This window comes from Coffea eugenioides, chromosome 8, assembly GCF_003713205.1.
Source record: "Coffea eugenioides isolate CCC68of chromosome 8, Ceug_1.0, whole genome shotgun sequence".
Classification (NCBI taxonomy): Eukaryota; Viridiplantae; Streptophyta; class Magnoliopsida; order Gentianales; family Rubiaceae; genus Coffea; species Coffea eugenioides.
Window position 1 is genome coordinate 46,751,032 of NC_040042.1, and position 22,257 is coordinate 46,773,288.

The 22,257-nt window shown below is 37.8% G+C and overlaps 3 protein-coding genes and 1 non-coding gene across 5 annotated transcripts; all 4 read left to right on the forward strand.

Moving 5' to 3' along the window:
• The first annotated feature begins 1,611 nt into the window (after positions 1–1,611).
• LOC113779680 lies at positions 1,612–5,740 on the forward strand. 2 transcript variants are annotated; one of them, XM_027325362.1, is made up of 8 exons: positions 1,612–1,793; positions 2,455–2,540; positions 2,736–2,802; positions 2,900–2,958; positions 3,044–3,133; positions 3,251–3,390; positions 4,942–4,999; positions 5,317–5,740. In XM_027325362.1, the coding sequence occupies exons 3-8, from the start codon at positions 2,736–2,738 to the stop codon at positions 5,491–5,493; spliced, it is 591 nt and encodes a 196-aa protein (XP_027181163.1). In that variant the 5' UTR covers positions 1,612–1,793; positions 2,455–2,540; the 3' UTR covers positions 5,494–5,740. The 2 variants fall into 2 exon arrangements, with proteins under 2 accessions (XP_027181163.1, XP_027181161.1); XM_027325360.1 differs by lacking the exon at positions 2,455–2,540.
• Positions 5,741–8,885: 3,145 nt separating this feature from the next.
• Positions 8,886–8,958, forward strand: TRNAA-CGC. Its single transcript has one exon. It is a non-coding gene; the product is annotated as a tRNA-Ala (tRNA).
• Positions 8,959–9,069: 111 nt separating this feature from the next.
• LOC113779655 lies at positions 9,070–14,740 on the forward strand. The gene is made up of 13 exons (XM_027325325.1): positions 9,070–9,741; positions 9,992–10,155; positions 10,461–10,538; positions 10,892–10,971; positions 11,307–11,391; positions 11,673–12,092; positions 12,616–12,723; positions 13,160–13,227; positions 13,336–13,423; positions 13,542–13,613; positions 13,781–13,834; positions 14,057–14,167; positions 14,251–14,740. The coding sequence occupies exons 1-12, from the start codon at positions 9,288–9,290 to the stop codon at positions 14,144–14,146; spliced, it is 1,761 nt and encodes a 586-aa protein (XP_027181126.1). The 5' UTR covers positions 9,070–9,287; the 3' UTR covers positions 14,147–14,167; positions 14,251–14,740.
• Positions 14,741–17,604: 2,864 nt separating this feature from the next.
• On the forward strand, positions 17,605–21,932 carry LOC113779656 (UDP-glucose 4-epimerase GEPI48-like). The gene is made up of 9 exons (XM_027325326.1): positions 17,605–18,169; positions 18,744–18,793; positions 18,991–19,126; positions 19,318–19,419; positions 19,646–19,873; positions 20,286–20,364; positions 20,612–20,694; positions 21,259–21,350; positions 21,526–21,932. Exons 1-9 carry the CDS (start codon positions 17,981–17,983, stop codon positions 21,617–21,619), a joined length of 1,053 nt encoding a protein of 350 aa, XP_027181127.1. The 5' UTR covers positions 17,605–17,980; the 3' UTR covers positions 21,620–21,932.
• The last annotated feature ends 325 nt before the right edge of the window (positions 21,933–22,257 follow it).

Genomic DNA, 22,257 nt, shown 5'->3' on the forward strand with positions numbered 1-22,257 from the left:
TAAATTTTTAAAATTTTTCTGCAACTATATTTTGTTATCAAATAATGAATTTACATTCATTAAGTCAACATAGTTTTTTTTTATCACTTGCACACATATCGAGTATACATCGATCACTAATGTGTTAGTGTGTGTATGTGTATGCACACAATAATAAAGTGAAATGAGATAGTTTGATATAAACAATCAATTGTTACTTTTTAGAATTCCTTTTTTCACTCTTCGAATTATTTCTCACGAGTAACTTGGATCAATTCAACCACTAAAATCACACAACCAATGAAATACATATATATCATTTAAACATAACTACTTACAAATATTTACTTGATTTAACTTTTTGTTTGATTTTTATAATTTTTCTGTATTAAGCTTTTAATTTACTATAACTAGATATTATTGTCAAATAATGAATCTACGTCCATTAACCCAACAGAAAAGAGTGTGCATCGATGGCTAATATAATATTCCCATTATAATAATGTAAGAATAGGGGCTTGGTTTGGTGTATGATAAGATCAAACAATTTTTTTAAGATAAAAACTACCGTAGCATCTTTTGTAAACCCACAATTAATTTGGATGATAACGGCTACAATTATTAAAACCATTTTCTACTCATCATAACACCCATAATAAAATACTCATCGACTATCCACTGATAAACTAAAAACGATTTCAATAAATATAATAAAAATTTTTACAAATATTTTTCCTATTAATCGCACACACATTATTATGTGCCTTGCAACTAGTAATATATGATGGGAGAGTGTTGTTATACGGTGTAAACACAGAGTGTCACTTTTTAAAATTTCTAATATACGCTTAATTATAAGGGCAAATTTATCCAAATATATATATATTTTTTTAAAAAAAACCTCCACACTTCGCACATAGTTATTTGAATCAGAAGATAGTTATTTGTTTAGTTTTCCATTGGCTACAACTCCCAACTCCCATGTATTATGCTTCACTTTCATTATCTATCTATATGCTTTATCTACATTATATTTATAATGGAATTTGACCTATAAAATCCATAAAAAAAACACTTATTTGACCCATAAAACTCATACAATTTTTTTAAAGAGATAATTTTGATAAATATTAATTGCACATAGGTTAGAGTGTGCCTCAAAGCCCTAGTATATATTTACGGGGTTTTTCCCTACTTTGAAATAAGAGTGTTTGGATAGCACAAATATCTCAAAATATATTAATATTTCGCTTGATCATAAACACATTTCCCAATCCACCTTTTTACATTCCCAATTACCTTTTTATCTCACATACATCACATCACAAAAAGTATTACAATAATTATTCCAAATAATATTTCAAATAATACTCTATCCAAACAAAATATTAAAGCTTACCATTTTTCCCACCAAAAAAAAAAACTGAAGAGCAACGTGGCATCATGTTATTGGTTAAATGAAGCATGCTCCAAGGTCCCGTGGGTGGCTAACGTAGTAATTCACACGATACAAGAGGCTGCACCATGAGATCTACCCACTCGCTGTACAGCCGGACTCGAGCTGGAAATTAAATCCCAATTCATAAGCCGACGGTAAATTCTGGATATTAAAACCCGCCAATCGTTAGAACCCCCTATAAATATTTTTTACCTCAACCTAAATCGGTTACTTAAGTCCTCTTCCTTCTTTTCGCCGGTGCTTTTCTCAGGTTCTCTCTCTTCCTCCCGTCTTCTACACAACAAACCCTAACCAAAGCCGCCTTCCAATTCCTAACTCAAATTTTTTGTTGGTCTTTGTTTCAACTTCTTAACAGGTATGTTTTCTCCTCAAATTCGAATCTTTTGATAGATTTAGATGTTTTTCCCCCTTTTTTTAAATTTATTTTGTTACTTATTGATGTGGCTGTTTTTTTACATGCTTTATTCATTGTCGTTTTAGTTGTGTTTTATGCGGTTGAAGTTTGAGTGTTTGATTTACGAAGTACTGGAAATTGTTTCTTGATTGATTTTGGATGTGGTCAGAAGTTATGCTAATATTAGGTTATACTGGTTCCTGAAGTTGTATGTCATTTTTTTTGTTTTTTTTTACGATTTGGGTGTGGGTAACGGTTGTTTTGCATTTCCCTTTTGCTTCAACCTTTTTTTAAAAAATGTTTGAATTTAGGAAAATTTAGTATTAACCAACTTATTATGGTTTCTGGACTTTCTGGATTCATGGCAACTGTTGTAAGTTTTGTCAAGCAAATTGTTTGGTTCGGACGGTTTTTTTGATTCTCAGAAATTGGGGAAACTAAGAAAAAATTTCCTGTGCATCATCAAAATCTTGTCATCCTTTGTTGTTTTATGCTGGATGAAAGAACTTGTTTTGATGCATTTTTGTGGTTTGAGGACAAATCCTCTCTTTGGGATTCAGTAGTTCTTGGTTACTGTTTGGGTTGGAAGGTGAGGATTCCTTTCGTTATTGTTTGGTTGTAGGACAAAACAGAAACTATTGATGCTTAGTATATTGGAAAATTTCTTGAGTTTGGTTCGACTGCATAACGTGTTCTGAAGATTGCTTGGTAATGACATACTTAATTCCTCAGCTCTTGTGTGTTGTTTTCTGAGCCCCTTCTTTTTCTTCTCTTACAATTTAGGAATGTGGAAAATTTCTGAAATCATTATCTCTTGATTCTTCATTTGGTTTTTACTTGAGTAAGCTATTATATGATATCCTGTTGTCATTCAATTCTGTTTATCATTCTTTATCATGGCAGATGGCTAGTAAACCGCTTACAAGTGAGGCAATTGCCCTGACAGAGAAGAAAATGGATATGACTTTAGGTGCGCATGTTAGCAATTATACATATTGCTGCAATCTTTTATTGAATTAATGTAAGAATTCCCAATGGTACTGATGTTAAGGCATATAACTACACAGATGATATCATCAAAATGTCAAAAAATAACACATCTAAAGGCAGGAAGCAGAGAGTTTCAGTAAGAAATATATTTCTTTCGACTTTTCAACGTTGGATTAGTTGGCACTTGGCCATGTTTAACAGTTTCTTTTTGAACTATTCAGAATAGAAGTAAGAAATTTGTGGATAATGTTACCCAAGATAAAGGGGCAAAGGTGCAGAGGTTTATGGATGCAAGGTCTACCATGAGACAGGTATACTGTTAAGTTGTGCTGATTGTGACATTGATATTTGTGTTCCCTAGAAGTGAAGTGGGGTATCTGGTTTCCAATGACTTGAGATGATTATTAAATTCAAAATTTTCCTACTAGGGTGCCCTTGGTCAGAGGAGGTCCAATTTTCAGGGAAACCAATTCCCTTTGGCAACTGAGGCTACAAGAAAAGCTGCAGCCGTTCCTATCCGTAACAGACCTTTCAATGGGATCAGGGCAGTGAATGTTAATAAGCCGAGGTATGTTGGAATACAAAACGCATGAGCTGTTTCAAATGCAGTGGATGAGAGCCCTGTTATGACAATTATGATTGTCGTGTTTAATAGTTGGCAAAATAATTATAGATTTGGTGTTTTCAGTCATGCTAATTAATTGTGGTAAACACTTCAAACATTTTGCAGGTAAATCGTGTTCCTCAGTAGTATTCATGGCTTTTACTTCTGCCACTTCTTGTTGTATCAGAAAGAGGATGCCATTGTTGGGACTTTTTGGTTGATGTTAGGACCAAAGCATCTTTTTTATGACTTTAAGCAAGTAGAGTTGGTACGCAAGGTTCAGAAAGTGTACTCCCTTGGCTTTCGTTATATGCAGCATTTGGTTGGGCTAAAAGTTTGAGCGTTTTGGTTGAAATTGTTTAATTTCTTGAATTGGGGCTATGCTGATTTGGCTCTTTGGACCTAGTAAGAATATCAGTTCTTCAGTTTAAGGTGAAGGGTAAGCTTTTATGGCAAATATCAGACAAGAAGAGCAATATATGCACATGATGCTATATTGCATCTAAGTGGTTTGCTTTGTCATTGACAGAGTCTTCTTGATTATTTTGCTTTACGTCATTGGGGTAAAGTATGAGCTGGTTTGCTACCCTGCATAACTGGTAGATGTTTCTAGAGTTTAATTGATTGAAGGGGTACCTCAAAGAAGCTTTTGTGAATCTCCATTTGCTGATGAAGTCTGAACTTTTGCTGAAATGCATGTTATAAGAGCCAGTGATGTATTGGTATTGATGAGGTCACATCTTGTTATATTGTGAGGGCCGACAAAAGCAGGATAGTGAATACCTTTCTGTCTTCTGTGTTGTCTTCAGGGGAATGGAGTACCAAGATCTCTTTGCTATTTCAAATTTCCTCTGGCACATAAAATGCATTACTCTCCAAAGATTTTGCAATTCTTGGAGCAGTATTCTTGATGCTTGTATTGGTTGTTATATATCAACCTTGAGTTTATATTTTTCCCAGGCCGTGTGCTTAGTATGCATTGGGTGTTGATTCATTTCGGTGGCTGGATGCGGAATTTTCTATTTGTTGTATTTTTTCTCATCTTGGGAGGGAAGCTGCATGGGTAGTATTATCAACTTGTCTGAATTGTATGGTGTTGCATACTGAATGCTTGGAAAAGCCTGTCAAACTTGCTTCTGGGCTTGTAATGATAGTCACTGCTGAGGAGTCAGTGGAGCTTGTATTCTGTAATTGGGCAGATTGGATAATGTATTAAATTTCTGCTTCTGTGGAGGTTAGTCATATGTACCTAGCTTATAGCATATTCAGTTTGAGGCAAGACTGGCTGAAGGCAAAAGATCCAGGAATCATCGTGATTGTAACTTGTTTTATACTGTTTATGGTTTGTCTTACACTTGTGTTAGTTGGAAAATACCTTAAACAGTGAGGGTAAGTGTCTCTAACATGTGGGTGGTATTGTTGCTGACCTCGGATCTCCAGTCATGCTTGAAAGCTTGGTTCATTTGGTGAATATTTCCTTTTGGACTTTCAATCATGGTTTGTATATTTGTGCAGGGTTGGTGCTCCAATGGTCCAGAGAAGGGCTGTGAACGGGGGTGGCTTTAATATGAAGGTATACACTTCTTATATTTCAAGAAATTGTTGGTGGCTCCTTAAATGTGACCAATCTTGATGGATCTCATTGGGAAGGATTGGTTAATTCTTTTTCCTCTGTTCAATATTGCGTATATAGTGGCAACTATTATGAATTCAGTTCACTACCGACCAATGTAGGACCTTTAATGTGTTTGGGTAGCTTGGTCAACCAATATAGGACCACATTGTATCTTAATCAGCTATTGGGGCCTCTTCGACTTGCCCTATTTGCTCTTGGGGGTTGTACTTGAACAGGTCAAGTGATGTTTGACAAAGCTTCTCTTTCTTGTGCAGCAATCTCAGCAGCAGGTCAAGGTGACACCAAAGCAGAGGCCACAGACTCTAGATTCATTGTTTGCAGACATGAAAGAGCAAAGGATGAAGGTCTTGTCTCAACAGAACAACCCTGTAAAAAGAAATGGTGGTGGCCAACGATTACCACCATGGCAAAGAGCTCGTTTTGGCAAGTGATACCAATTCATGCTAGAACATCTAGATTTCCTAGGTTGCTGGAGGAAGGTGCTTGTACTTTAATAAGAAGGTTTAGAGTTTGGGGAACAGCAAACTGCTGTTAGTTTGGATATAACATTCTATAAAGTTGATTTGCAATGTCCCAGCAACATTCTCTTGCTTTGGGGTTCAAATGTTATGTATAGCATTTTTTTTTTCTTTACAAGTCATGCTTTTTATCAATGGTTGGATATTCAGGCTTTCAGTATGGGTACTGATTTTTGATTTGCAATGCAACAAGTTCATATAGTCTTTTGGCCCACAGAATGCAAGGCATACTTCCAGGCCTTGTGCTGCTGGATGATGTGTGTTGAAATTAGGATTCTGGTGATGGTTGACTAGGTGTTCCTTCCGCAGCTTGGCTGTAATTGGAATGCATCATAGTCCCGGGGTTATTATTGATAGTAGTCTTGCGTTAGGCGGTCTAGAGGAGATTGGATGTGTGTGTTCAATTCTTTTTTTTTGTACTTATACTTGTTCTTTCTTTTGTCCTATTCTTTCTATTGTTGTATGGACTCAGCGTCATGCGTCTCTTGTCCTTGGAACCAAAAAAGGCGTCAAACGTTCTCTGTCCTTTGGAACCCAGCAGCAATTATTACATCTTTACTAAGAGCCTTATGGAAAGGCAGAATGCTTTCTATCGAGCTGTTAAAAGCAGGGAAGTGATGATTTGCTTCCTATTAAAAGCAGATAATAGAGAGCTTGAATGAAATACCAGAACTTGCCGCCCCTATACAGCTTTTTGGTATTTTTGTCTTGGTTTATATTGTAGTAGTGTGATAAATAGGAAATTGCTTGACAACTTTTGCCCAAATTATAGAATATGTCAACAACCCATGCAATTTTAATAATAATATTAATCAAATTACCATCAATTGTGCCGTTTATTAATTACGATGATATGTTATATTAAATTATAGTGTGATAAATACGAAATTGCTTGATAACTTTTGCCCAAGCTATAGAATATGTTAATAGCCCATGTAATTTTACTAATAATATTATATCATATTACTGCAGTACTGTGATTTATTAATTACAATCGTATATTATATTAAATTACTGCAGGAAATTGTATTTAAGTGGAATAATAGCACTTGACAATAATGTACATGTTTTGGCTATTTTTGTCTTACCTTTACTTTATAGTGTGATAGATAAGAAATTGCTAAATAATTTTTGTTTAGTGCATGAGACATGGCAATGATCCATGTAATTATGCTAATTGTGTTATGTTAAATACCGCTATTATGCGATTTATTGGTTAAATAAGAATGTCTAATAGGAACATGATTTTTAGTGAATTACTAACACTGGCCGACAATATACATCTCTTCATGTGCGTGGACAGCCATATATTCACTGGCTACACTAGCTTCTGACGCTTTAATGGTTCCTCAAATTTGTAACGCATAGGCACTGCACGCTTGTGAGGCTTCTCTTCGCAGCTTTTCATGAAGTTTCTCCACCCGGCTTTTCATGAACGGAAATGGAAAGTAGCTTTCCATTCATTTCTCATGCAAACTTCAGACCTTATATTCCTCCCATGCAGCTCATTATGTACCAGTTGCTCAGCCTCCCCTGGTTTTCTTTTTTCTGGCTCTTGGCATCAGCATCGGTATACTCCTTGTTGCCATGAGGTGGAAGAGGTGTTCCTCCTGTTTCTACTTTAGATTTCTTTTAATCAAATTACATTTCTTGTTTCTTGGCTATCTATCCAGGTTCTTTTAGACTAGATGTTTGCTCCTTTTTCCTTGGTTTCGCACTGTTGCTGCACTAGATGTGCTGCTTCCCTTTCTTACATGCAGATTGTATGTGCATCTCCTGGAGTTGTAGCCACTTTCTACTCTTCGAACTATGTGACTTTTATTGTTTAACCTCCTTGCTCATTCATTCTTTTTGGTAAATTTGTTTAGCCTCTTCTGTTTTTATTTTGCAAGTTTTCCTACTTTTTCTGCTATCATTTGCTATTCCTTTCTTGTTGGTCTTGTTTCTGTTAGTTTGCTTGGATAGTTTGTCTACTATAGATGTTATGTGGTATGAAAGTAGCCATATATATCACCTTCATGTCTTGCCGCTGTTCTGGCGTTTTTTGGCTGATAGCTAACTTGTGTTTGGGAGTGTGTGAATTATTTACTTCATTGGTGCCAGCTTAATGAATAGAAATACCAAGCATCGCAAGCGTTATGCAAAAATGCCACAGGAAAAGAAGGATAATCTCTGGGACTGGATGAAATTTTAGCTTTCCTTCCTGAATCAGCTTACACCTACAATGCTCTAATTTTTTATGAGTATGGTGTCGAAAAGCAATTCTCGTGGTATCATAGTTTCCATGTGTACTCCATCATGAAAAATGAGTGAATTTAGATCTATCAAAATAAGAAATTTCTCTGCGCCGTGTTTCTTTTTTCAGCGTTTAGTATAAGGACTATTTTTGCTCATGTATTATTCCATCCTCCACAACTCCTTTTTCTTTACTAGCTTAAACTTAGCAAATGAAAAACCCTCCTACCAAAAAAGTTGCCTGCAAACATTTCGTTTTTCTAGCCTCTATGCCTCTGCACTCACTGCTAAAAAGCAACCAGAGTGCATATCACAGGCTATAGGATAAGTAAACGAAAATGTATTTGGATTATGTCATTTTTCCTTACCACGGTGATTTGGAACTTGCATTGTAATGTTTTTATTAATTATTGGCTCTCTCTCACATGCACACACAAGACTAGAAAATTAAAGGGTACTGTGAAAGCTTTGGTGTCCTTTTGATAATTTGCTTCTTGTCTAGGTTGCTATTTAGTTGTGTTTCTTGCATTTATGATTCTTTGCCTTGTTCTTTTTCCTTCTGTTGCAATTGGGTACAGGATGTCAGGATGCTTATACTGGATTCTTTGGGTCAATATGTAGCAGCTTTTGCTATTAGCTTAATTGAGTGGATGATGCTTTAGAGTTTCTTCTCCCTGTAGACTCACTATGGTGTCTTTGTTTTTGGGGATGAAGAAAAATTTGTATCAATCCAACTGAAACTGAATGCATTACATTGGAATAGCATTAACTTCTCATGTGGACATTTTAAAGTATAGCATATTCATTTTCTTTGCATACTTAGTGTACACCAGGAAAGCAAGGAATTTTAAATGTTCTGAATATCTCTTTAAATATAAAATAACCTATAGAATTAAAAAAAATTCCAAACCAAGCTTAATAAGTTCTCTGTACAACAAATCTCTGAACATCTCCTAGTTCCAGACAAATTGGAAAATGATACGCAAAAATGAAACTGGAGGATGCGGAGCGGGAAATTGTTGTACTTCATTGCTTTGTCTAAAAGACTATTGAAAAGTAAAGAAGCCGGTGGGGGTGTAGCTCATATGGTAGAGCGCTCGCTTCGCATGCGAGAGGCACGGGGTTCGATTCCCCGCACCTCCATATTTATTTTTTTAACTCATTTATGATTGTTGTGTGAGTTGATTGACAAACCGCTGAGACTGTCCTATCGCGTCCCCGCCCGTCCATTCAGTTCATCTATCTGTACTGACCACCTCTCATTCCTCATCTTCTACCACAAAACACCTACCCCTTCCCCAACATACACCCACAGAAATGGTGGAGAAACAGCATCAGCATCAAACTCCATTTCAGAGCCCACACACACCCAATTTTTCAACACCGTTCCAGCAAGAAAAGCAACCACTTTCTAGCTTCAACCACCTTCCAAAATCCCCATAACATTGTAATTCGTGACCTGGTGTAAAATTATGAGCTTAAACTTGTTATGCTCCTGCCTCCCTCTCCCTTCTTCCCACAAATTCCCCTGCTACTACTCTTCAACAAGCACCTGCCCCACCACTCTCTTCTACATCTTCTTCCACAATACCACAACAACAACAACAACTGCTACTGCTAGTAGTATTGCTAAAAAACAAGCCTTTTCTACATTTACAACTAAAGGGTCCGCCAATGAGTCAGCCCTTCCTGCAAATGGGAAGGTGCTGCTCTCTGAATTGTTGGATGAGGAACTGCTTAACTGGGTCTCTGCAGCTGAGGACGCAGCCCAAGTGTTGAATAGAATTGCTGAGAGAACTAATAGAAGCAGCGGGGTTGTGACTAGTTCAGATTGTTGTTTGATTATCTCTGCGGCCATTGATCGTGGCAATGCTAACTTGGCTCTTTCTGTTTTCTCTGCCATGCGCTCCAGCTTTGATACTTCAGGTCTCTCTCTCTCTCTCTCTCTGTTTCCTACTTTCTTGGGTTTCAGAAGAAAAGTATCTATCTTTTCCTTTACGAGCCAAGGCTTACAGTTGCACTGGTTAATCACTTGTTAGCATTCTGTGACGACCAATTCCAGTTCAGGATTCTTCTCAATCTTATGTATTCCTTGAGACTCTGTTTTAGATTGTTTATATAGTATCGTTTTTAACATTACGAAGGGGCATTCCCAAAACTTTGATTTGAGGTGCAGATATTGGTGAGAAAGGTCCTTCTGTTGAAAAATGGAAGTGGCCGAGGCCAGATGTAAATACTTACACTTTACTCATTCAAGGTCTTGCATCCTCGCTTAGGGTCTCAGATGCCCTCAGAATCATTACCAGTGTTTGCCGTGTTGGAGTATCGCCCAGTGAGGAGGTATAGATATATGGATCCTGTTACTCCTTTTGCCAAAATGTCATTGCTGATCTTTCTTCAATGCATCCTTATGTATTAGTCTACTACCACGTCAATCAAATCTGGATAGTCTTTATTTTTATGTCACCAAATGATCTGTCTCCTATCTGTTTCTCTTGGAATGGGGGAGTCTTGGGAAATCATGAAATTTAAAATGTAACTCGACATAATTAGTCAGCTAATTATCAGTTGTACTTGAAGCAGTGATTCTGGCATCTCAGATTCGAATACTTTTTTGAGCTAACAAACAGCACGTATGCTTCTAGGTCCCTTTTGGTAAAGTTGTCAGATGTCCAATTTGTACGGTCGCTGTTGCTGTCGCTCAACCACAACATGGTATTCAGGTACCCCCATTAGAACTGGATCAGATATTCAATCTTTCTCCCATTTGTCTTCATTGATGAAAAGAACTTGGATGCTGGCAGTATGTAGTGAATCTGGTGGAGATCGCTACTAGCACATTTTATAAAACAGTAGTGTGTTGGTTAATCAACTACAGATTAGTTGGTAGAAATTTGCGTGAGAAAAAAGGAAGAGACCAAATATCCCTTTTCTTTTTGGTTTTTGTTTTTACTACGTTGCATTCTTAGGAAGAAAAGAAAATTTTACCTTGAGTTTGAGATACAACATGAAGGGTGATAGATTTCAAATTTTTTCCAAGAGTTCAAAAATCCCTTTTTTATTTTCAACTGTGCAGATTGCTTCCTGTTCAAAGTGCCGCTACCAATACGAGCTTGTTTCAGGCACTATTTGCAGTATAGACTCTGAAGAAATTAGGTTGGTTATGATGTTTTCTTTTTTGTTTTTAATGAGTTTTTTTTGGTCAGTCAAACAGACATTTTGGTACATATTTACTTTCTTGATACCTAGAAAAGAGACTTGATGTCAATCACTCAATGGTTTTCTGATAATGTTGCGTTCTTTGTCATTGGGGACCTTTAGATGCTGACTTTGCAATAATTACAATTGCATGTATGCAAGTATGTGTTCGACATATCTGACATCCTTCATTTAACTTACCTTTTCTTTTTGCTTGGAATGTTGAGTAATTGTGTTTGATGTTGATCTTGGCATATTTACTTTTTCTAAGGATCTCCTACTGCCGAACGCAGCGTGGATGTTCCAGCATGGAAGAGGGGGCTAAGATTTTTGCAAATCGCAAAGCAGAACATTCCAGCTGCTGTTCATTCCGTTGTGGTACATTTCTTTTGAACTTAATTACATTTAAATTGTAGCATGAATTTGTAGTTTTTTCTTTTACTGCAAAAACTATTTACACACAAATATTTGAATCCTAATGAATTTCCATTGACATAAATGTTTTGGATCATTAGCACAATTTACCTCAGAAGACAAGTGAAGTATTATTTCGGTCATCTCATCAACAACTCCCGGACAACATAATGTTATTGCTTACCTAACAGAATATTTTGGCCTGGGACTGAGTAGCACTCCTTGTCATTTTATTCTCTTTACAGATGGAGACACCCTCTGGCATGGCACGGACACACAGGTTTGCTACTGAAACTGTTGATCTCCCTGCACAAGAAGGAGAAAGAGTGACCATTGCTGCAGCTGCTCCAACAACTGTCTACAGGGAGATTGGTCCATTGAAGTTAAGTCCAAAAGCCCCCAATTTCTTCCCTGGAGAACCTATGTGCCTGACAAACCATACCAATGGTCGAGAATCACCATTATTAAGGGCACCTGCAAAAGATAAGGGAACAACCTTAATGAATCCCTCTGTTCTCTTTCCTCTTCTTGCTGTGGTTGCCTCTGGAGATGCTGCCTCTGGGATCATAGACCCCAACTTGCCTCAGTTAATTTTGGTTGCTGCAGCTTCCTCGCTTGCCCTTGGAGCCACTGTGAATAGCCTGGTTTTTCCTCAGTTAAGCAAGGCAAGTACATTACTGAGTGTGTGATTGCATCTAATGTCCATTACTTGCCATGTATTGAAAGATGAACTTATGACATGGCTATTTCTAATATGCTACACGAAAACACTTGAATATATTAATGTCTTGCCATCAACCAATTGGCCTAGTGGTAGAGTGATAGACTCTTGATTCTAGAAACCATGGTTCAATACCTGGTCGCATCATATCAGAAGTATTTATGTCATTGTGAAAATTTGTAGGTTCGTATCTATGATAATACCACTAGTTTCTTTTAATCTTTGCTTCAATGCCTCTCTCTCTCAAAAGACTTTCTCATTCCCTATAATCATTCCTTTCACGAGTAAGTTCAAGGACTTTGTAGTAATTTTTTTCTATTATGCTTCTTCTTCTTCTTAATCTATTCTCCTTTTTGGTCCAACCTATTTTAACTATCCTGAGAAGTCGTAATCTAAATCTGATTAATTATCTGTAAGAAAATTAATGATACTTGTTATTTGATGTTTAACATTTCTTGTTTGGCCAGCTTCCTCAAAGATTAGTGGACACAATTGCTATCAAGCAGCAACTGCTATCTCAGTATGATGTACTGCAATCTCGAATCAAGGAGTTGAAGCAAGGTGCTGAAAACGAGGTATTTGCCTTTTTACTTGTTTGTATGCATAATGCAATTCAAGTTCATTCCCATTGCCCTTTCCTTTGATGAAGATAATACTGGCTTTATAGATTAACTACTGTGATTTTACAATTCTGACTTGAAATTTGGAAAAAACTTTTACTTTCTGATCATTGTGAGAGGACCAATTAGACCTTTCACCAGAGCACTGTGCAGCTGTCAAAAACTTTTTAAGTTTTTGAAGATAACAAGAAAAGTTAAGCAGAAAAAGTGGATTAGACATAAGAATGTCATTAATATGCTTCCATAAAATTGGATGATCCAACTTATTTTAATCAGATTTCCTTCTATGCATTTTACAAGCGTGTGACTCTGCTGATGAGCAAGACATTGATTTTTTGCTATCTGCTACTTTTCTGATTTGTTTCTTTTTTTTGGGATGGTCTATTTATAGGTTTGGATGTTGGCTCGCATGTGCCAATTGCAGAACAAAATTTTTGCTGTTGGGGAACCTTCCTATAGGTAAATCATTAACATCAGCTGAAACCAGATTATATTTGAGCTACTACGGTAGAAGGCCTCCTTGTTTCTTTTTTTCAAGTGTTAATGAAATTTTGTCTTCGTCTCCAGAGCACGAAGAAGTAGAGTCAAAAGGGTTCGTGAAGGACTGGAGGTTTCCCTTAAGAAAAGGATTGAATTGATTGAGAGCTATGCTAGAGTAGGTTACTTCTACAAGAAATCTCATAGCATGATATAAAATAGTGGTCTCTTTGCTGCAGAGTGAGATAGCATCTAAGTATCATATGACATTATGTAATGGTGTTGTACATTTACAGATCTCATCAATGATAGAGATTGAGGTAGAGATGGATTCTGATGTTCTTGCTGCGGAAGCAGCAACCAATGCGGTATGCACACTTGAAAGAAGTTTCTCCACCACTTTTTTAAGTCCAAACGCATGCAAGCTTCATTTCTCTTTGTTCTTGAATCATTAATTTCCGTCGTAGTGTAGTATTACTTGTATGAACTTCCTGTTGTTGTGTGAGGCTTATTGGGTGTTATTTTCTCTTTGCAGGAAAATATTACTGAACAGATACTGCAAATAATGGAGATTGAAAATCTTGAAGAGGCATGTTTTATTACTATGAAGCATATAATCTGGATGCTGTATACATGATCTTTTAGACATACACTGTATCAAAACTATTCGGTATAACTAAAATGGGCAATTTAAGTAGGGACTCCTGATGCTGTATATCTCTGCAGTTTCAGTTACATAGAGTGACATCAAAACAGCAATATGAGATACTAATTTATTTCGTATGAGAGTCTAAATTATCTATGCTTGCAGAAATGGAGACTCCAGGCAGAGGCAAACGATGAGGCGGAAAGACTTCTTAGTACTGAACCCACATCTGCAGAACAGGTTCTAGACAGATAACGGCCGACATTTTCTAGCCAGGTACTCTGATTATTATATGGTTGCACATCCACTTCCCCATACTTGGCATGCAATAGACTGCTTTAGATGGAATTTGGTATCAGGTCCATTCCTGTTTACGATGGCTGATGCATTACAAGCATTCTCCTATGGCACCAAGTAGAGCATGATCATGTGGAATGAAAGTGATGGCATCTCAAACCAATTGTTTACACTCGCTAAAGGCTGCGGGCTTCATTGCCCAATGCAGACTAGTTCTAAGGAATTGCAAAGCAGTTGTATCCTCTATAAATTCAAATAGCATTCTTTCCGGTTCCTGTGGACAAGGAGTAGAATCTTGATCCTACCCTCTTCTCCTACATCTACCTTTTTGTTTTCCGAACTATTTCCAAATGGTGTCAAGATTTAGGTTGGATGACTAGATTGAGTGGTTTTGGGCTTCTCTTTCAGTCAAACTTGTTTATTCAAGTGATGATTTCTTCCATGCGGGCGTTTATTACTCTTATCAAAGGTATTCTGTAAGTCGCAGGGTGTGAAGGTCAAAACAGGTGGGACGGTATTTTCCTGAAGGAATCCTTCAACTTTTTGGTGGTACTTCATTCTGCTTTTTGAGCAACTTGTCTGATGCTTGCCACGTTGGAGTTATAGGTGTTAAATGGGTAATGATAAGATGACCAGGATATATGCCTGACATTTGAGTTGTCAGTTGCTCCAACTAACTAACTATGAGTTCAAGCTCATTCGGTGATTGTGGGGCCTGATTCTTGGACGAGTCGGTTTGTAAAACTAACATGGGGCATGTTTTGGGCCACAATAATTGGAAAGGGCAAGGATTCTACACTGTACAAGAATAGAATAATTGACATTAAACACTAGAATTTTAGGCGGGTGAAGTGGAAATTGGCATTTCTGATTTTTTTTTTAAAGACTAGCAGCAGCTTACAATAATTAGAGTTTTTTTTCCTCCAAGATAATACTAGTACTCTATTCAGAAAAAATTCCCAAATGATTCAAGCCCAAGTTTTATTTTCACAATAATTAATATTGCTTTTTGGCCTATATGAAATGGTAGCCTTAGCTCTACAATAGATGTGTGCTGTGCCTATAGACTTGCTGGAGCTCTGGTCCACTAGCTAAAAAATATTTTGACGAATTGGGGTTCGCCATTTTGAGCCTATGACTCTTGTGAAAGTGCAAGTACACCGTCAATCATTTCAAAATAAGGGTATTTGACAATTGGGTTCACCATTTTCAGTTCATCAACATTTGTGATCCTTTAACCAGGCAAGTGATAATTGGGTTCACCTTTTTCCATCCATCAAGTTTGTAAATACAAGTAAAGGTGGGCTAATATTTTTTTTTATCAGTAACGTTACATTTGTATAACCTATTCTATCCTAATCTAGGGGGAGGAGAGCCTAAGGAGGCTGTGATAGGGGGTTAGTGGGTATACAGACTCAACTAGATCAAGGAAATATTCTGACACAACTTTTAAATTTTTTTCGTTGCAGGCGAGGTTTGAACTCTCACCTACAGTTCAAGGAGGGACTTAAGCCCCTCCCTGATGGTTACCGAGCCATTGGTTCAGTGGTTAAAGGTGGTTAATATGATACTCCACTTTTGTTGCAGTGGTCCTCTCGTCTTGGCGTGAGTCCTTTGGCAACTGGTTTAGCATGCTTCAAATGGCGATTTATTGGCGCCATCATGCGGAAGGAGGAATATGAAATTTAATACACTGAACTCTTAAAGGCGGAAAAGTGGGTGGTCATAAAAAAAGAAAAGTAAGTATAAATTTTGTGGACTCTATAACCGTGCCTTTATCCTAAAGTCACCATCCACCCACGCCCCTTCTCTCTCTCTCTCATTCCTTTTCCGTTCCTTTCATAAATTTATCCAATCCCTCCTTTATTCCTTATTCTGTGCTTGCTCTGATTCGAGTATCAAAACTTTCCGCATCTACAAACTCTTGTGGCATAGCAAGCAAGGAAAGTAGAGAAAATAAATCTCTACCACTTTACAAGTTTCGTGCAATGGCAAAATCCCACTGTTAAAATAGAATGAAGCCATCATTAAATCTTCATTGATACTATTGTTTCATAAATTGCTTCAAACTTATCGCCCCAAAACTTTACAATCAAAAGAAAACTGACCGTACCATTGAAGTTGTGTGCAGATTTAATTGTTCGATCATAGAGTCAAATTTAAACTAGTATGTAGTTCTTATTAAGTCGAGAGTTGTTTGAATCTTTTACATGTTTTGCTCAGTCAGTAGAAAAAAGCCTTGCATGTAAATTTTTAATTTTTATGCTAATCAAATTAAAATGAAACTGAATTTCAAAGTTTCCTAAATAAGAACTTGACTAGATTAAAGAAGAAGTGTTCTGATCCTTCCTTCCTTTTGAAGTTTGAATCTCGAATTCGGAGTCCAAAATTATTTTAGATATGCAAACCTGATTAGACTAGACTAAGAAGGAAGGCGTGATTATTAGTTCTCTCGGTGGCCTCAAGAGTTGCCAACTTTTGAGGTTTACCTGGGATTAAGGGTTAGTAATTTAATTCTGATTTCTGAGTATCATGGGGGTTAGTACACCTTTAGTAGCAGTGGCCTTTCCAAAAATCCCACATCGATCATTGGGGGGGTTTGGGGTTAGATTATTAGTTTCTTGGGTGGCCTCAAGAGTTGCCGGCTTTTGAGATTTACCCGGAATTAAGGGTTAGTGATTTAATTCTGATTTCTTATGTTGAAAGAAAAAGAAAGTATGGGAAGGTTTTTGAGTGTCATGGGGGGTTAGTACACCTTTAGTAGCAGTGGGCCAGTGGCCTTACTGGCCTTTCCAAAAATCCCACATCGATCATTGGAGGGGGTTTGGGGTTAGATTATTTAGTTTTCTGAGTGCCTTAAGAGTTGCCGATTTTTTAGGTTTATCTGAAATTAAGGGTTAGTGATTTAATTCTGAGGAAGACGTGCCTGACACTTTTTGGTGGCGACCGCGGTTTCGCTCAGTGGTTTTTGACGTCTACATCGAGAGATGAATAAAGTAGCGCATGGTACAATTAAGTCAGTTCACGGACGGGGATGGTGACAAACACGCGCGCACACACAGTTGGAGTCTGGGGACGAAGCCAGGGCAGGTCAAGAAGTCTTCGAGATGGGTCCGTTGCCGTCATACCCTCTGTTTCTAGTCATCCATGCCAACTTCCCGCCCATCCGGCCGCCCAACCCGCCCCACAGCCCGTTCCATCACCACCGCACCTAAAACCGACATTTTTTGATTCGGGATGCATCGGGATTCGGGACCTCCTTAAATGGACGAATAATCGTCCCCCCACGTGGCACGTGAACCCCAGCTCTCTCCCCTTCCTTCCCTGCGCTCCAACTCCTTTTTCTTTTGGCCTTTTCCCCAGTGCTATAATTCTATAAATATAAAAGAATTAAATCATAATTCTATGTGTCACCAGATTCTTGAATTTAGCCTTCTTATTCGCTTCACCAAAAACTTTTCAGCCGTCCCACAACAAAACCCCAAATCTTTTCAAGCAGCAGTAAAATCTTTTCTCCTGCCAAGCTCAACTTACCTACGACAGACGTATATACTACGACTACTAGCCTGCTACGAATTGTTTTTCCCTGGTCCTCACAATTATACTACTTTATATTTGCGTGCTGTGCATATATGCGGGGAACGTCCATATTGATTCCTGGGACATTCCTTCTTCCCATTGTTCCTATAAATATTCTGAAGTCTCATTTTTTTCTGCTAGACTGGCAGAGAAAGGAGTACAGATAGTTTTGTATACTGGTTAGGGTCGGGCAAAAGATTGAGCGGAAAAACGATGCCGGAGAAGATGAATATATTGGTGACGGGAGGGGCAGGGTATATAGGAAGCCATACAGTTCTTCAATTGCTGTTGGGAGGGTACAAGACTGTTGTGGTTGATAATTTGGACAATTCTTCCGATGTTGCCCTCAAGAGGGTCCGAGAACTCGCCGGTGAACATGGCTCCAACCTCACCTTTCATAAGGTTGGCTCCTTTTTCTTTTTTTTTTGGTTTATATTTCTAAGACTAAGATTAGTACTCTTGATTGTTGTCCAATTGTACTGGGTTCTGAATTTTCATAAAGTTTTGGGCTTTGTCGAAATTTGCCACTCGAGGATGCTAGCGGGCATTTATGTGATTTTCAAGCTTTTGGGCTTCTGCTTTCTGGCATAAAGTTATTTTTGTGGGGAATTTAGTGGAAATGAAAAACAGGAATATTATGAGTTTAGAATGGCATGTTTAACGTTGCAACACGCTAACATGCTGAGGTGATTGCTGCTTTAGGTCGTTAGGTTAGAAAAATGGAGAAAGGGTGGGTAGAATTTCAAGTTGGTTTAGGCGTTCAGGATACTGGTGAAGTTAAGCTGCTATATCAGTGTAGTTCTCTATGTTGTATTGTGTTAAAAGCTGTTCGATTCGTGCAAATAAATTCTGTTTAAATCTGATAATTCCTTTGGGTTTCAAGAGGATGGTTCTGTTTAACACTTGTTATTGCTGGTTGTTACTCCATCTGTTCATTTGGATGACACTAATTGCTGTATCTTTATTTTGACTGCAGATGGATCTTCGTGACAAGGTTGCACTTGAAAATCTTTTTGCTTCTGAAAAGTAAGTCCCACCAAATTCTCGCCTTTTATATTCACAATTAATCCAGTACTATTTTTTTCCCCTTTCTTCCCATTGAAGCCTGAAGTAAGTTGCTTTGAGCATGTTCTTTGCATTTTAAAGTTCATAAATTTGGTTTGTGAAGGTTAAACCATGCAGCTGAGTGTGTATTGTGTCTGATATTTCAAATTTTAATCCAGGTTTGATGCAGTAATCCATTTTGCTGGACTGAAAGCAGTAGGTGAAAGTGTGCAAAAACCGTTGATGTACTATAACAACAATCTTGTCGGTACAATTACCCTACTAGAAGTCATGGCTGCTCATGGATGTAAAAAGGTTCATCTCGTTACTAGTTTGATATGAGGAGTGTGAAGTAAAATATTGCATTATTCCAGAACTTATATGATGGAGGATAAATTATACTCGAAGAGTCTTGATACTACTATTTCTGGCATTCTATTATTACATTAGCTGATGGTTCAAACCACTCCACCTCATCTGATTTTTTTCTTCCGTAAATATTTCAGCTTGTGTTTTCATCATCGGCTACTGTTTATGGTTGGCCAAAGGAGGTCCCTTGCACTGAGGAATTTCCCTTATGTGCTGTCAATCCATATGGACGAACCAAGGTATTATCTATTCTGGGATCATGCATAAGCTTTTACTTGCATGTTGGAAACCAAATGATGCACATATCTGGATTAAGAGATGTGCAGCTTTTTCTCATGTCAAGTGGGGAAATCATGTCATGTGCATGTACTTCTTCCCTCTGCTCCATTCTGTGGTAGCAGGGAAGCTTTTCTTCCCCAACCCCCCTCGCCTTGGAAACCATGTTGATAAAGTTGATCTCTGCAGCTTTTTATTGAAGAAATCTGTCGTGATGTGTATGGTTCAGACTCTGAATGGAAAATCATATTGCTGCGGTACTTCAATCCAGTTGGTGCACATCCTAGTGGTTATATTGGTGAAGATCCACGTGGAATTCCAAACAATCTCATGCCTTTTGTGCAACAAGTAGCTGTTGGTAGGAGACCTGCTCTGACAGTTTTTGGAACTGATTACTCAACGAAGGATGGTACTGGGGTACGTACGCATCATTAGTACTAAAGTTCCATTTTCTTGGAATAGTATGCATGCACGCGGCATATATGTAGGTTTCCATGTCCAAGAGCTGTTTCAAATATGTAATTCTGTTATCTGCCAGTATGGTATCTATTTGCCTTGGCCTCTCATCATTTGACAAAGAGAACAAAGTCGCTACAGTTTTTTTTTCTCTTTATCTGGTTATTTCTGAACAGATTCTAGTATACCAACTTTTGAGCTTCCTGTCATTTTGAGTTTTCTGCAAAACAGTTTCAAATTTTGCTGGCCATTCTTTTGTGGATGCACTCTGTAATCTGTATTATTGCCTCTGGAACTGAGGAACATCATTAGAAGTGATACCTGCTTTTATTTTGTTTCGTATATTGATGCTTTCTACATAATTACTTTTCAGGTGCGTGACTACATCCATGTTGTGGACTTAGCAGATGGTCATATAGCAGCAGTTAATAAGCTGTCTGATCCTTCTATAGGTATGTAGGTGATTCACTGCTCCTGTTCCAATTTTATGCCAATTGGTTCATTTGAAAAGATCGCTGTAATTTTTGAATCGTATCTAATTCACGGCTTTTGACCAAGCCTGTTGGAGATCGATGTGTATGTTCTTCAATGAGGAAAGGGATATTCTGGATGGGTGGCTTGCATTTTGTTTCATAGGGAGGAATGTTTGCGGAATCATTATATTAGCTTCTTATAACTCTTATGATTGCCCAACTTCAGGGTGCGAAGTGTTCAACTTGGGAACTGGGAAAGGAACTTCTGTCTTGGAAATGGTAGCAGCATTTGAGAAGGCATCAAGAAAGGTATTAAATCCTATTATGTACAATTTATCACATTTGTCCTTTGCTTCAGTTGTCTGGACTTTCCTTTTGTTTCATTATAGTTGTAAATTCTGATCCGCTGTCATTTTCTTAAACCTAAATTCCTTACTCGATGCCTTCTGCTTATCCGATTGAGCCAAGGTTTGTTGTTGCTAGGACAACAATAAGAACCAGTGCCTTCTGTTGCTAGACTTGTTTAGTATTTTTAGGCAGAGGATAACAAGTGTCAGCCGCTTGTGGAGGGTGAGACTTGAGAGTTAGAGTGAAGAGTTGGAAAAAAAAAAACTAACCTCTCCCCAAACACCCAAAAACTGACGTTCAGTTAAGCCCGATTTTTGAGTCAGGGGACAACTATTTTGCTGCTTTCTTCCGTCGTGAACCGATGATTTTTTTTGTGATTGCTTCATCCCCCATTTTTTTAAATGGATGTACAATCGAAGACAACCACATATTAATGCAGTTTTTTTTTTGGTGAAGATAAAGGAAACTCTCATGGATGGTTTCTCAAATTTTGACTCTATTTAATTTTATCTTCTGTTTCTATAGAAAATTCCACTGGTGAAAGCTGGTCGCCGGGCGGGTGATGCAGAGATTGTATATGGATCCACAGATAAAGCAGAACATGAATTGAACTGGAAGTAAGTATTCATGTGATTTATATGTGGAAAAAAGAAGCTCATTTGATAATTGCGTGCTATCCTTGATTACGTACTAAAAGAAAGCCTCAAAAAGAGGAGAGGATACTGAGGGGTAATGTCATTTTGAATGTATAGCATGCGTTTCAGGCATTTTGAACATAATTGATTTTTGCAGGGCAAAATATGGCATAGAGGAGATGTGCCGAGACCAGTGGAACTGGGCTAGCAAGAATCCTTATGGCTACGGACCACCTGATTCTACCGATTGATTGGATTCTGACATTACACCCTAGAGTCACCATTTGAAGAGCTGTTTGCTACAGAGTCCAAATGCGTGTCGGTAGGAGTTTGTAGAGCTGTCCGTTTTTTTCTGGTTTTCTTTCTTTTTGAGTCCTTTGTAGGTTGGGTAGGCAGATGAGGTAGGATTGCAGTTTAACAATAATAATGATACCAGGGATGTCACATGCATGTAATTCTAACATGGCTCACTGCTGCTGAATATATGATGAACCTTATCTTTTACAAACAAATGTTCAATAAAAGGTGATCAGATGAGATGATCCGAGTAGTTTCTTTGTGACATTTTTTTGATACCTCGTGTGCTATAACAATGGATGTACTTGAATAGTTCATGCTGTCAGTTCCGCAACAATCATGATGACCATTTTCGGGTCCATTCCGTCACTCGCATTGTCCTGATTGGCCTGCACGGACAGATTGATGGAGTTGCTCCTAATTAAAAATGATGCTAGTGTACCATAACGAATTTTGGAACTGAGCAAGTGTGCCGCATGTTATTGACTTCTGATTGGTCTTCTTTTCGCTTTTTTAAATTGCTGGAAAAAAAGCCAGACATTTTTTTGTCATGAGTCGGTGCAATGCTCCCTGAAGTCGAAATGAAACTCAT

Bases quoted from the DNA above. Each gene is read 5' to 3' on its own strand.
- LOC113779680 (XM_027325362.1), top strand. From the start codon at position 2,736: ATGGCTAGTAAACCGCTTACAAGTGAGGCAATTGCCCTGACAGAGAAG. The intron at 2,803-2,899 runs GTGCGCATGTTA...ATAACTACACAG, and splicing joins GAAAATGGATATGACTTTAG to ATGATATCATCAAAATGTCA. The intron at 2,959-3,043 runs GTAAGAAATATA...TGAACTATTCAG, and splicing joins GCAGGAAGCAGAGAGTTTCA to AATAGAAGTAAGAAATTTGT.
- LOC113779656 (XM_027325326.1), top strand. From the start codon at position 17,981: ATGCCGGAGAAGATGAATATATTGGTGACGGGAGGGGCAGGGTATATA. The intron at 18,170-18,743 runs GTTGGCTCCTTT...TTTTGACTGCAG, and splicing joins CCAACCTCACCTTTCATAAG to ATGGATCTTCGTGACAAGGT. The intron at 21,351-21,525 runs GTAAGTATTCAT...TGATTTTTGCAG, and splicing joins GAACATGAATTGAACTGGAA to GGCAAAATATGGCATAGAGG.
- LOC113779655 (XM_027325325.1), top strand. From the start codon at position 9,288: ATGAGCTTAAACTTGTTATGCTCCTGCCTCCCTCTCCCTTCTTCCCAC. The intron at 10,972-11,306 runs GTTGGTTATGAT...TGCCGAACGCAG, and splicing joins ATAGACTCTGAAGAAATTAG to CGTGGATGTTCCAGCATGGA. The intron at 13,424-13,541 runs GTAGGTTACTTC...GTACATTTACAG, and splicing joins TGATTGAGAGCTATGCTAGA to ATCTCATCAATGATAGAGAT.